Source organism: Dermacentor variabilis, chromosome 3 (genome assembly GCF_050947875.1).
Source record: "Dermacentor variabilis isolate Ectoservices chromosome 3, ASM5094787v1, whole genome shotgun sequence".
Taxonomy (NCBI): domain Eukaryota; kingdom Metazoa; phylum Arthropoda; class Arachnida; order Ixodida; family Ixodidae; genus Dermacentor; species Dermacentor variabilis.
Genome location: NC_134570.1, coordinates 26,653,043 through 26,667,289, shown reverse-complemented (window position 1 = coordinate 26,667,289; position 14,247 = coordinate 26,653,043). Strand labels below are relative to the sequence as shown.

At 46.6% G+C, this 14,247-nt stretch overlaps 1 protein-coding gene across 1 annotated transcript in view; it reads left to right on the top strand.

Annotated features, from left to right (window-relative positions):
- Positions 1–1,796, top strand: part of LOC142574458 (scoloptoxin SSD14-like) — a 40,831-nt gene extending 39,035 nt beyond the window's left edge. The window contains exon 10 of the mRNA XM_075683529.1: positions 1,181–1,796. Within this exon, the coding sequence (XP_075539644.1) occupies positions 1,181–1,366 (186 nt within the window). The 3' untranslated portion in view covers positions 1,367–1,796. The remainder of the gene's footprint in view (positions 1–1,180) is intronic.
- The last annotated feature ends 12,451 nt before the right edge of the window (positions 1,797–14,247 follow it).

The window sequence follows — 14,247 nt, the reverse complement described above, 5'->3', positions numbered from 1 at the left end:
TGAAACTAATTAACAATCATTTATAAATAGCTGTTTTTATTGCAATCATTGGGGCTGTTTTTTACATATGGTAAATGTTTATATAGAAAATCGCACCTAATTCGATATATTCGAAACCAAGCGCGTACCGCTACTACGTCATATGGAAACTCCCCTTACCCGCTGTGGTAGCATAGTGGCTGTGGCGTTGCGCTGCAAATCCAGAGGGCCCGGGATCGAATCCCGGCCGCGGAGGCCGCATTTCGATGGGGCTGAACTGAATGAAGGAACGACCACGCGCCGTGCACCGTGCATCGGGTGTACGTTGAAGAACCCCAAGTGGCCAAAATTATTCCGCAGTCCCTCACTACGGCGTGCCTAGTAATGAAATCGTGGTTCTCGCACGTAAAACCGCAGAATTAAAGGGGAAAAAATTAAGACACGCCTTCACGAAGTGTACGACGAAGTGTGAACGATGGCATGTCGCGGCGGATACTGATACGGCACGTCGTACGTGGCAGATGACTGCGAAGCAAAACGTGCCGTATCAGTGTCTGCGCCGGACTGATCGCGACGGTCAGTTGCAAACTTTCTCGTGCTTTTCATGACAGGGCGTTTGCATTTGATTGCTTGGATGGAGCTTTGATATTCAATTTTGAATATCTCTAAATTAGTTGTAATATTGAAGATTCTAAAAAATGGCGGGGCATAATTAAAATGCCACTGCCTCCCAATTTGCCACATGCCCTGTGCCTACAAGGTTCTCATTAAAAGAAGTGATTTATCCATTTTTTCTTTTTGTTATTCTCCTGAAGAACGCGTTATTAACGGCAAGGTATGTGCATCTCGCCTAGAAATTCCTGTGCAAGAAAGGCACGCTCGGTGCGCTCATAGCCTTTTGCTACACAGAAAAAAGAAAGCTGTAAAGCGTAAGAAAACCACCGTGTATAGTCAGCCTGTATATACTGTGAGGTGATGTTTCGCCGTGAACGCATTCCTACATGGTGCGGTGCTGTATAGTTTTTCTGGAAGGAACAAATGTTTGTGGCGCGTCATGTGGCCAGTGAAGCGTCACATCATCGTCATCACCGTGTTTTCGCGTGCCACCTGTAGAAGAGGTGGCTTGCATTGTTGTTTTTTCTTCTCATATTAGCATGTTGACCTTGCTTGTTGATTGCTCTGCATGCTTCACATGGCGCAGGAGACGCAGCTGAAAGCCTTTGGCCACAAGGTCATCAAAGGGTCCTTTACTGGGACGCTGAGCGGCATTGTAGGGACGGACCGAAGTACGTGGCTGGGCGTGGCCGACATCAATAACACGGATGGCGGGTCACGTGGTGTTCGATACGTTAACCCAGTTGTGAAAAACGCGGCACGCACAAAGTGACTTGGACGGCCTAAGTAGTCACACAGGTTTTGATGACCCTTGAGGACTATATCTGTTTAGACATTCTTTTGGCGTTTCGGCGACAATTTTTCTCCTCTATCTGCACTTTTAGATAATTGCTTTTCTGGTGAATATTTGGCTTAAGATAACCCATGTGTTTCTGAACAGAAGTAATGACGCCTTCTATACCTATCCGCCATAGTGGTTATCCTGCTACTTGACATTACTTGAATATAACGCACCTGTATATATCCATACTTTCGTCACCGATGCTGCGGTTGCTCACCTGCGTATTCATTTTATCCAGATTTATTGAATTGCGTTTTTGCTTTGGATGAACTTCGCTGCAACCAAGGAAGCCGGCACACTATTCAAGCTCGAATTATATTTTCCACGTTGTATACAGGCCCGTGTCTGCTCGAAGAGAATAAAGTGGGAATCGCAAAACTTTTTGAACAAGAAAATGTTTGCGACGTCTACACAATGCTGCCATGAACACGCTAGCTACGTATTTTGCTGCATCTTGCAGGCACCTCACGCAATACAGTCGCCCTCCCTTGCGTCTCGCATGCACACGCACCCCTCTCCAATCTTGCATAGCTTGCGGGAATCGGAGGTTGCTTAAGGAAATACTGAACAAAAATATGGGGAAAAAATACGGTTGATCCCTCTTTCATAGGAATCGTTAGAACACGAAAGTGAAACGTGTCTTTACAGAAGCTGCTGCATGTTTGCTTCGTGGACTGACGGTCCGCTGCAGGAAAACGTGCTCGATTTGCGGGTCGGCGACCGTGTTGCAGGTTTGCTTGGCGAGCGGCGTCCTGTTGCCTAGTGGCTTCGGCGAAGGCACGAGCATTTCTATTCGGTTCCGTAGTGTCTCGGGCAGCCAGTTGAGTTGCGACGCACTCAGCTTCAAGAATACGAGTGGCAGAGTTCGCAGCGTGCGCCGCGAGCGCGCTGAGACGTTATGATTCACGCTGGCGTGTCTCTCGCCGGACCAAAGAGAGATTCGCCCGTCGACGTCATTGCCTTTCTACGCCGCTTGGCGCAGCAGTTTTCTTAGTTGGTGACATCGCAAGCGAAGCAGCAGGCGGCGCGTAAGCGCTCCTGATGCATGTTGAAGCTGCACTACGTAGGCGACGTGGCGTCACAGGCTAATCGGACTCGAAATACAAACCATGTGCGGAAACTGCGTCGTCACCTCAGCAGAAGGCGCACACCACCTGCACCAGGAGACACCACGTCGGAACCTCCGCTGCGCTGAGACTACCGAAGCCCTCACTGTCGGCGCTCGTTGGTGTCATAGTGCAGCTCTTCGCTTCACCGCTCCTAAATGGCGGCGCCACCCCTGTCAAGATATCTGACATCTCGGTCATGTGAAGATATCTGCCCAGCGGTCGATTTAGGAACTTCTGGCCTCCTTGAAGCCCTTGGGTTCAGCGAGAGCAGAGGGAAAGTAAACATGTCCCGAACAGAGATTAGTAGGCGACTGGAAGATTAGTGGGAGAGAAGTAGGGCAACGACAAACAACGGAGGCGTACAAAAACAAAGTTCATAATAGAGGTTCAGAAAGTTTGGTTATGGAAATTTATCGTGCTTTTTACTCTTCGTTTTTTTTTTTAACATAGGCAACCCACCACCCCGTTCCAAAGGGCACGCTCATAGCAGTCATCCATCAATCCAGACAGCGTATTTTACGCATTCGCGCCGATGTCACATCTGTTAAAGGACGTTCATGGGGGACCCCGCCATGAAACACTTTTGTGTTAAAAAAAATAATCAATACGTCGTGAATTGCACTTACAAAGCGCGATTATTCCAATACACAGTGATTACATCGCAATTTCTTTTAACAGATGGCTGTGTTTTCGGAGATTTACGTTGTTGTGGTTCCCTCCTCTTCATCCTTTGCCCAGCTTACTAGGTAATGGTGGGGTGAGCGCCCTTCAACCGTCAGTGTCCACGCTGCGTTGTCGTCTAGATAGCATTTGCAGCGGTTTGACACGTGGAAAACGTTCAATTAACACCTTTGTGGTGTTGAGACATGACACCTCATCAAGAGATGCAACCTGATGGTGACCAGATGTCAGGTTGCTCGAATCGTCGATGTTCGGTAGAGTCCTAGGTGGTCGTTCTAGTTGTGATGGCAGATGTCACACGGCAGCTCGAGGGCCCAGCCCTGGCTTCGTTATGTCCACCTCCCTGTGCACCTCACACACACACACGCACGCACACACGCACGCACGCACGCACGCACGCACACACGCACGCACGCACGCACGCACGCACGCACACACACACACGCACACGCACACGCACACGCACACATTCTTTCTCAGAAACATTCTTTCTCCGAGGTGCTAAACGCCTCTTCTCGCGGTGTCAGTTTTCGACTGAGGTACCGCATAGGATGCTCTTCTCCGAGTTCATTTAGTTCGGCAAGGACGACACGTGGACCACGGTTGCTGGCGTCACACCATAGAATGCATTCTCTGCAGAAATATGGCGAAATAAGTGCCGGCGGTGAAGACAAAGCTTGTTTCTCGAGCAATCCACATTTTCCGAATAAGCTCCGCTAATCTTCAACTTTCCTGCGACTCACACACTAACATTTTCTTTCTTTTGTCCGCCAAGGACCCGCACTAATGAAAGAACCAAAGTATGTCGCGTTACTTACGCACTTGAAGTTACGCGGAAGATTCGAGCTCAATTCAAATTACTACCTACGCACGCTCTAAGCGATTCTAAAACGCTGCTGTCTGATGGATACACGTGCGGAACATGCGCCAACGCTTAGCTTCTCTGTGTCCGACCACGACACGCCTGAAAGCGACAGTACTAACACTTTCTAAACAGTGCGGTTAACAGCGGCTCCGCTAAATAACGCGTCTTTCTTCCAAAGAAAAAAAAAATCTCGCGACCACTTATGGAAAGCAACTGAAACTGAAGCGCGCCACTACTGCTTTCCAACAACTAATCTAGACTTGGCGGTGCAAGTGCATCTAAAAAAAGATGAAGCGTATCTGCTACAAAAACGACGTATATAAAATCAATGTTTCCAAACTTTACGCGCGCGAAAACCGTCTCCTTAAACCGTACTCGAGGCGGGCGCTGTCTGAAAGCTCCTGTCAAACTTGTCAACCCGGAAATACAAAAGGCACGTATGTCATTCCCCTCGCTGCAGGGCCCCTATACCTTTCGTACTGTCCACCTGCCTTTGTGGTATTGCCCTCGGAGTGCGCTGTTTGGTATAGGCTGCGTCGCGTCGCCTGTCCGCCGCGTTCTACTCTGTCATACAGGCGACACCTTGAAAAGAACTAAACCAGGTGGAACGTAATTCCCCCCTGGCTTTTGTGTGGACATGACATCTGCGACTTGTAATTTCTTGCCTTAATTGCCTGCCCAAGTACTCTCAACCCTATAAAAAGTATGTGCAAGCATCAAACTGCTCTTAATGGTTTACTAGAGTACTCGTTCCTACAAACCTGTTTCGGCTTCAGCACCCAGAAGGTGCATGCGTCATTCAACTTCAAATTTTATTTCCTTGAGAGGATGTGCCGGGACATAAAGCTCCTGTGAGATTGACAGGAGATCCAACTCTTTCTGGTGACAGCGGTGCAGCACACATACAAAAACAAATATATAAAGCATAAAGCCTAAAATAAATAATAGAAGTATTCATAATTTTAAACAAGGATACACATCTTCCTATGCACATATACAGTATATAAAGATACACTTACATTAGAAGGAAACTTGCTCATTTCAGCACATCTCTGCACTAACAAGGCATACGCACGTTCATATTGTATTCATACTCACACGTACATCAATTCTTGTTGGCTATACAGCGTAACTTGAGTGTTTGAGTTGCAAGATACGCTCTTTTTGGAGCAAGTACAGTTTCTTTAGGTTGGACATGCCTGTTGTGCATCAGATAATGCTACAATATTGCATTTTTGAGAAAACTAAAGAATTATATAATAGCAGTTTGACTGCACCAGGGACGTCATGTTTCATACGCGTGAGAACGCCTATGGAGGAGAAAATTTAGATTTAATATATTCTGTATGCTCATTCTAAGTTAAATCATTCCAATTAAAATATCCTAAGAACGGAGCGTCATGACGTCATCACGCTCCGTTCCTGCTATTGCAAACATAAGAGCCACACGCAGAACAATTCTCTACTTCTTCTGTTAAGGGTCAACGTGATGAAACTATGCGCAGGAATTCTAGATGTGAGCCCAATTAGCCATCTGTTTACCCTCACTGTAAACAACCAGCGTAACTCAATGGGAAGCATTTTGTAAAATATACTTCAGGAGACCGGCCATATTTCAGCGACTTTTAGAAAACAACGTCGAGAGAGTATCCTCTCTTCTAATGGCACAGTCATTTACTGCACTTAATCGTGATTTCCCAGCTGCTATTGGACAGTGTTTGGCAAGTGGTGGTTTGGCAAATGACGACGACTAAAAAAAAGACGCTCTTATATTTCTGTGCTACAGCAACGCCAGAGAGAGCTCTGAATGACTTCCAGTACAGTTATATAACAACTCAGGCCTCGTACTGTGACGGGAGACGACGCGTTGGCCCGTGTATAATTAAGGAACACGTACCAGGTTCTGTGACAGTGGCTCCTTCTCACTTTTAATATGCTTTGCCTTGTGACACGACTGTACTACACCAAAGCTGACTTTAAAGAAAACTGCCGTTATGCAATTAATATTCGATACTTCCCTCGCGCGCACTCCTCAACGCAGATTTTGATTTAATGTAAACTGAGTACCTACATTGCCTGTACACAAATGACTTGAATTAAATCGAGCTTCGGATAGGTACCTAGCGCACAATGGCAACAACGATGCGCCTGTGTAACGCGATACGTTTTTCTTTTCTTTATTTTTTTTACGTTTCTTTCGCAGGGAGGTTGGGGCAGTTTTTCGGGAGATTTCTGACCGCCTCCATATAGGCAAGCGGATGAATTGCTAAGTATGCGGAATTGTCCCGGAAAAAGTGGGAGAGTTAGCAGTTATGTCCTAGCCATGGGAGCCATGAGACAGAGTAAAGTAAACCTCTGCAGCGCTGTACCTCAATAATGCTATTTCAACTAACCCATCAACGAAAGCCTTAGCCTGTCAGGAAACTCGCATAAACGGTGGCGAAAGATTTCCTTCTGCGTAGCATTCTAAGAAACTCACACTTAAGGGTGCCAAAATGGGGGCCTTTCAAAAGAAGTCTGCGCAGACGGCGGAAAGGCACAGAATCACTGCTATCCATCGCCCGTATAGTGCTGCCGAAATGGATCCAACATCGTCAGCGCCTCGGTGCACCGTATCTTGCCGGTGAAAAGACATCCTCCTGAAAGAAAGCACCGTTTATATCCAAGGCATCAGTTGATGGTGCCAACGGTAGCCGCAGAGTATGGTATCAACGTCCGTAGACTGTGTCCAGAGTAACACTGTCGTCGACGAATGTGCATGCGCAGTATAGTACAGTTCCCTACAAAGACCTCCATATTTATTCAGACGTAGGCCAATACATTTATTGAAAACATGGTGTATCCTCTAAAGTCGGGGAGTACGCTTAGACTCGAGGGTTCGTAAAATAAAATTAGCACCTTTCTTTCTGGAAATCCGAGCCCGAATTCATTCTGAACAGCGTCCTGGCAGATACGATGCGTGTCGGTCGAAACTTTGTCGCGAGGAAGAGCGGCTGCAGCCACGTTACTTGGATTGGTACCTCGATGGTGCGCGGCAAAAGACCGACGGAAAACCGTGGGGATTTGTCAGCCTCTAATTAAAAGATTAGTTGCTTTAGCTTGACAGTCACAGTCGATTCCTCTACGACCAGTGTATACACCGTGCTGCGGCGTGGTATATGCACACGGCCGCTCAGCGGGAACGCTACTTTGCGTGCGCACAACGCCTACGCAAGCAGAACGTGATAAGCAGCGCTGCAAGAACTTCTGAAGGCATAAACGCGAGGAACAAAAAAAAAAGAAATTGCGTACAAAACACGTGCATCCCTCCCGTGGTAGCTGAGCGATCACAGCAGCATAATTCCCTGTATCAATTCTTATGTGAAAATATGTTGGAGACGTTACTCCGTCATCCGAGAGCAAAATTGAAGCTCAGATAACGAATATTTACGCACAGCAGCATGAACTGAGATGAGACTGCTTAATCGACGCAGGCATGAAACTTTCACTTTACGCAGGCTTTGTACATATTGTCATGACCAAAGGAGTTATTACATGTGCCTTCTTGGTCGTGACATGAATCGGTTCATGACAATTCAGTGTAATCTTTTGACTATTACACAGAGGTGGCACGCTAAACAAACCAGAATGTGGGGCAGGATTAGGGGGCATGTTTATTCTTTGGCCCGTCGCTGCACCACTGTACGATTTTTGAAGCTTTTTGATTAAGCAAGCGAGTTCATTAGCACAAGTGCCGCCCCAAACTCCTCCGTCTTTGGGGCGGCACTTGTAGGTCAAATTGTGAACTTCTCGAAAGTGCGCAAAAAAATAAAGTTCACGTCTATATTTAAACATTGATTCTGTCAAAAGCCTTCCATCTCCATAGAGCTAACAGAGGCTCTCAAATTACCTACCCTCACCTGTAGACGCAACATATCGCATGATCTTTTTCTCACAAATTAATACACGGAAAAATCTGCTGCTCGCACTTGCTTTTTAATGTGCGCTTTTACATTCCGCAGAAAGGCGCAAGGAAGCAGCGCGCTTTTCAGCCTTCCGATTGTTGTGACCCTCTATCTAGAGTGCAGACGACATACAACGCTCATTCAGAGTGCCTGGATATCTTCATGCCTAATTTTAATATTTTCCCGAAAGGAGTTGCAGTGTAATTTCAATAACCGAACAAAAAATCTCATATCTGTTGTGTGTTCCGTCATTCTGTGATTATTTTCTGTTTCTCCACTTTTACTCTGTGTTCTCTTCATGTACACATCTTATGCTCTGTTAAAATCTGTATTCGCAGAATTATTATTTTTTTATGTGTGCGCGCGTGTGTATGTGCGTATGTGCGTGTGTGGGCTTGCACTGTTTTTCCTGTGCATTGTTCTGCCGAGTGCGCCAGCACCAAGACCCTCGAGGTTATTCCCGGGCACCTTAGTAAACACCTTTCATTTATTTATTTATTTATTTATTTATTTATTTATTTATTTATTTATTTATTTATTTATTTATACATGTACAGGTATACACTCCATGCATCCTACGAACTACTGAACTGATTCTTACAGTATAGTGCTGACCTAGCTCGCAACTTAATCGAAAGTTAATCAAACCTTTATTTTTCTCTTTTTCACATTTAATTTACAAGGGGCTTGGCGCGTAAGGAGAAGGGGGCATGTCAACCTCAACTTCTGAAGAGGAAGCTCTAACTCGGGGCCAACTTCGGTGCCGCCTATTAAAAAGCATTTATAACGCACAAATAACTTCGTAAGACAGGAGCTTGACCGATTTGTCTTAAGTTTGTTGCATGTGAGAGAGAAACTTAAATTTGAGTAACTCTAGTAAGCACAATTATGAATGAGGGGCTGAAATTTTTTACATGAATCCGTGGAAATCGGTAAGCTTCAAAAATATTGAGGCACTAAGTTTACAAATCCGTAAATCTGCACTATAGACAGATGCCCCAGTTTTGTAAACTGAATCTGCTAGAGTATCTAAATCATACAAATTTGATATTTCAATTTACAGCTCACGTAGTGTTACAGTGTACACGAGGGTTTTGCAAATCCTACACAAAAATTAGTGATATACTTCAGAGCTAAGTATGGGGGGGGGGGGAGGTAAACCTTTATTATATGACCAGCACTTCATGATAGCCGGGCCTAAGCCTCCCATGAGCGGACATGAGCTGCGTATGATAGATAAATTTTTTTACCGCCTTAAATGTTTTATTAGGTGCAGTTTACAGAATTATGATACCGTTTTTCATTGTTGAGTGAGTGTTTTAATCTTGATAGATTAGTTTCTTGAAAGCTTGAGATTTTCAACAATCTTTACAGGACATCTGCTTTCTGTAGTCACTATTTTTAACTTTTTTATTTTAAGTTTACAAACCTCATCAGATTCGGCGCAGTGTTTGCTGATGAAAACAATTTTCGCGTTCACATGCATTTACAATCGAGACCCCGAGGTAAAGTCCCTGTGTTGAATCCATTCCTGCACAAAATTTCTGTGTGATCATGCGCTATAAGACGCACAAAGCTTTGAGTGTATAATTAAGACATGTGCTACCACATCCCGGTAATGCTAATACAGGGCACACGAAAGTTTATTACATACACTGAATACTCGTCATTGTGTGGCACTGAATTCGTAACCTCTAGTAAGGCGAGGTCTGTGCACTGTAAAACTATCCCTAGCCCACTGTGATTTCAACTCGCCAAGGAACAGGCTCGGCGCGTAGACTCCACCCCCCCCCCCTCCCCGCTGTGGGAGCGTGACTACAAAGGAGGCCGTAGTTGAGGATTGCGTCTGCGTTCCCATTGATCTAGCCGCCTCTGACCCAAGTAGCTGAGAATGTGGCATGTACGAGCAATCAGAGGTGCTCCAATAGCGGAATTTTCTATCCTATAATCCAATACGACTATTCCAGAAAAAATCAACTGTGATGTAATCGAATATCCCATATATACATGTTTAATAAACTTGCTGCTTGATCCATGGTGGTAAACGTGCACCTTATGGTGTATACAGTCACCCGGTACTAATTAACATGGCTGGCTATGAGCCATGTTTCCAACTACCCTAGACACTAGCGCTAAATTTTTCGCAACTAGTTTTTGTAGGAAGCTCTATACGGCCAGCGTCTTGGTGCTGCAACTGGCTTACTACGTATTGTTGGGCGTTATTCTTAAGGTGTACGTGAGTGCTTCTTAAAATATTGACGAATAATTGTTGAAGGTAAGCCAGATGCGTAGATGATTTGTGCTTTGTCGACTTTACGTCATAGAAGGTGTAAACACGGGCACTACGAGATACTGATTCCGTGAACAATGTATTTGAAACCTCAAATAACCACGTAACGGTCACGCCGTATGTATTAAAATCTGGAGAGAACTGCGGGTAGAAGTTGGCAGACGACTTATTCTCCGCAAACGGCGAATTTGCGACCCTTTCACGTCGTTGAGTCGATCGAGAACTTCGCGGGCAAAGTCCAAAGCGATCTGAAAAAAAAAAAGCATTGATTACAAAAAATTATTTTCCACAGACACCGCCGCTTGTAGCATCCCCGCATCAAAAAGGTCCTGAGCGCGTTCCCATGCATTCTTGGGCGAATAAAAAGAAGTGGCTACGAATCCATAATTACATTGTTTAGCGCAAAACCACGGAGACAAGAGAGATGACAGGACAGTTGAGAGTAGCGCCTTGTCCTGTCGTCTCTCTTGTATCCGTTGTTTTGCGCTAAACAAAGTAATTATGGATTCGCAACAACTAGCCCGCCAACGCATTTTCCTGGAGTGACTACGAATTGATCAACTACGAAAGCAATCGTTTTGCTGACTGCCATAGTTGCATGATAAATGGTACAGCAGCAGCTACACATGGCGTAAAAGCAGCCTTCGACCTCCATGTGCGTAAAGAACATCTCTTCGCCTAATGGAAATCGGCAGCCTGACTACATGCACCTGTCACTGATATGGAGGTGATTGCCAGCGGTACAGTTTCGATTGGCGACGAAGAGCTTGACGGAATACCCGGTTCCCTCAGCGTCTTTGAGTTTGATATGATGGACACGCTGGAACTGCTGGTCCGTTGGCTGGGAGTCGTCGAGCTGCACCTTGTGCGCCCCCCAGAAGCTTAAAAGCACGACAACCAAGCAAGCAGAAGACGATTGTCAACGCGCCCAGTACGCTCACAGCCATGTCCGTGGCACTGGACCTTCACGAACAGTGTGATGATGCCCACAACCGTCGCACCTCGTGAGAGGGCTGCTTGCTCGCGTCTTGATTCATGGTGCTTAACCACTACGGAGGATTGGCCGAGAATCTGGCGGTCAAAGGGAAGTGGGGAAGTAACACTTGCCAAACAATGTAAGAAACGTGTTGGTGGAAATCGTACGAACGATATTGAAATAGACCAACTTGAAAGAGATATAATAATTAGAAGAAAAGATAACGTTTTTACAAAATAATAAGAAATTTTGAGGTAATAGAATTATTTCGGGCATCATCGCCAATTTCAGGAAGGATCCAATTAGTATTTCAGCAAACTAATGCAGTGCTCTGCTTGCGTCACCCAAATTACCATGCGAACGTTAAAGAAAACCCACATAGTCAAAATTGATCCCGGCACGCACTACTGCGGCGTGCCTCTTGATCAAAATGTCGTTATGACATGTAAAAACCCGAAATAAAAATTGGCGCTGCATCCACTATTTAGAGATGATTGGCCACTTTAATGCTATTAGCAATCTATCTTCTGATTCGTGGACAACTGTTGATAAGTGTTATATGATTGTTATACATGGTGGCACATATCCAGCGACCCAAGCTGGGATCAAATATGTTTATTGAAGAGCTGAATACACACAGTGGAGCATACCAAGTACCCAAAGTTTGCGTGAAAGAGACTCATCACAGAGCGTATCATACCCAGTGGTACATACCCAGTGGTACATACCCAGTGGTACACACTGTTGCGTTTCGCCTGCGACACGTGGTTTTGCCGGCGCGACGGCGCCGGGGCGGCGGACATGTTGGCCCGATCGTCGTCACCGCAACACTCGTCGCCAGGTGTTTCCAGGCGCGTCTGCGGCGATGCGACCGCCTAGGGATTTCGTTCCAGTCATTGTGCCCGAAACAGGCGATGCCAAAGCAGGGATCTCCTTCCAGTTATTGGGCCCGAAACAGGCGATGCCAAAGCAGGGATCTCGTTCCAGTCATTGTGCCTGAAACAGGCGATGCCAAAGCAGGGACCATCTTCTCGTTACAGTCATTGTGTCCGACCGGCAGCGCCACGACAGTGTGCTGCGCAGCGCCACGACAGTGTGCTGCGCAGCGCCACGACCAGGTGCTACGAGATCGTGCGCAGCGCCACGACATGGTGCTACGGCATCGCTACGACAGTGTGCGTCACCATTAGCCCATTGTACATTCACGTGCTCGTCTTTTGAGGGGTTCCTTCTTGCCCTCAACTGCGAGAGTATAAAAACAGCTGCCCCCGGACGCCAGAGGAGGGCTCCGATTTCTTCAGTTGAGTGAAGTGCTCTCCCGTCTCTCTACTTCGGTCAAACCTGACCGCCAACTCTTTGCGATGTTAAAATAAACAAGTTGTTTTGTTGTTACCAGTCGACTCATGCTTTGCCGGGACCTTCGGATGCTTCGAGTTGTACCCCAGGCCGCCAGGCCAACGCTACCCTTGGGGCTTGCGACCCAGGTACAACCACGGGCGTCAGCGCCGAGTTCCCAACAGATCGTACCAGCAGTCCGATCCAAACATCTGGTTGCCAGCGGTGAGATCGCCTACGACTTCAAACAACTGTCTGCCAGCGGCGAGATCGCGACAACGGAGGCCAGCAGCAAAGAGATGCAGTTGACTGTATGCTGAGCAGCTCAACGTCGATCCGGGAGCAGTGCAACGAGCCCTGTGTGACGACTGGTTGCCTGCAGCGGAACGACTGCGCGGAATTCCTGCCTGCGAGGTTTGGTGAGTGCGGGACTTTCTTCTACTGAGCTTTGCCAGGCTTTTTGTTAGTGTCAGAAACAGAGCTGGTAATTGTGGTTGTCGTTGCTGCCGGGTTAGTTTGCGGCAAGACAATAGTAAGCAGTAGAGAAAGCAGCATTCAGAGCAGCCATGGATTTGAAGTCGTTGCGCAAACCGAAATTGTTGGAGCTTGCAAGAGAGTTGGGTCTGGATGTCTCAGACAAACTAAGAAAACCTGAACTGCTAAAGGCTATTCTTGAGTTAGAGGCTGAGGATGACGAGCTGTCGGAATGCCTTGAGACTATTGAGGAGAGGTCAAAAAGACAGGAGCGCGAACTTAAAGAGCAAAAAGAGAAACATGAGCGCGAACTTAAAGAGCAAAAAGAGAAATATGAGCGCGAACTTAAAGAGCAAAAAGAGAAACAGGAGCGCGAACTTAAAGAGCAGAAAGAAAAAGAAGAGCGCGAACACGCTTTGGAAATGAAGCGTCTCGAGATAGAGATGGAACGCGCTCGTAATGGAAGTCAGGCACACGGTGCAGGAGAACGCGTATTGTTCAAAATGACTGACCTAATGCGGCCGTTTAAGCTTGGAGAGGACATTGGTTTGTTCCTGGTTAACTTTGAGCGAACGTGCCAGAAGCCGGGTCACTTTTCGGCGCAGTGTCCGGAAACAACACCAAAAGTTGTGTTTTTTTCAATAGGCAGCACTGACGAGAACATGAAGCTTCTTGACCCTTACATGCGAGACCTCCTCGTAAACGGGAAAGAGTGCCGAGTGCTTCGCGATTCCGCAGCTACGATGGATGTAGTTCACCCGTCTTACGTAGAACCCCATATGTTCACGGGCGAGTGCGCGTGGATCAAGCAAGCCGTGGAAGCTCATAGCGTGTGTCTGCCAGTAGCAAAAGTGCTTATTGAAGGACCTTTCGGAGCGCTTGAGACAGAGGCGGCAGTGTCATCTATGCTGCCACCCCAGTACCCGTACCTATTTTCAAACAGGTCCGATCACCTCCTGCGCGAGAAGGGGCTTTTGTTTGGTGAAGCTAGTGTTCAGGCCTTAACCAGATCGAAGGTTCGGGAGCTCGCTGCAAAGGCGGTAGTTGCGGGGCCGACGTTATCAAACAACGAAAAAGGGTCAGAGGCGCAGCAAGCTGATATTCAGAGCACGCCCGAACAGAATAGAATTGAGTCTGT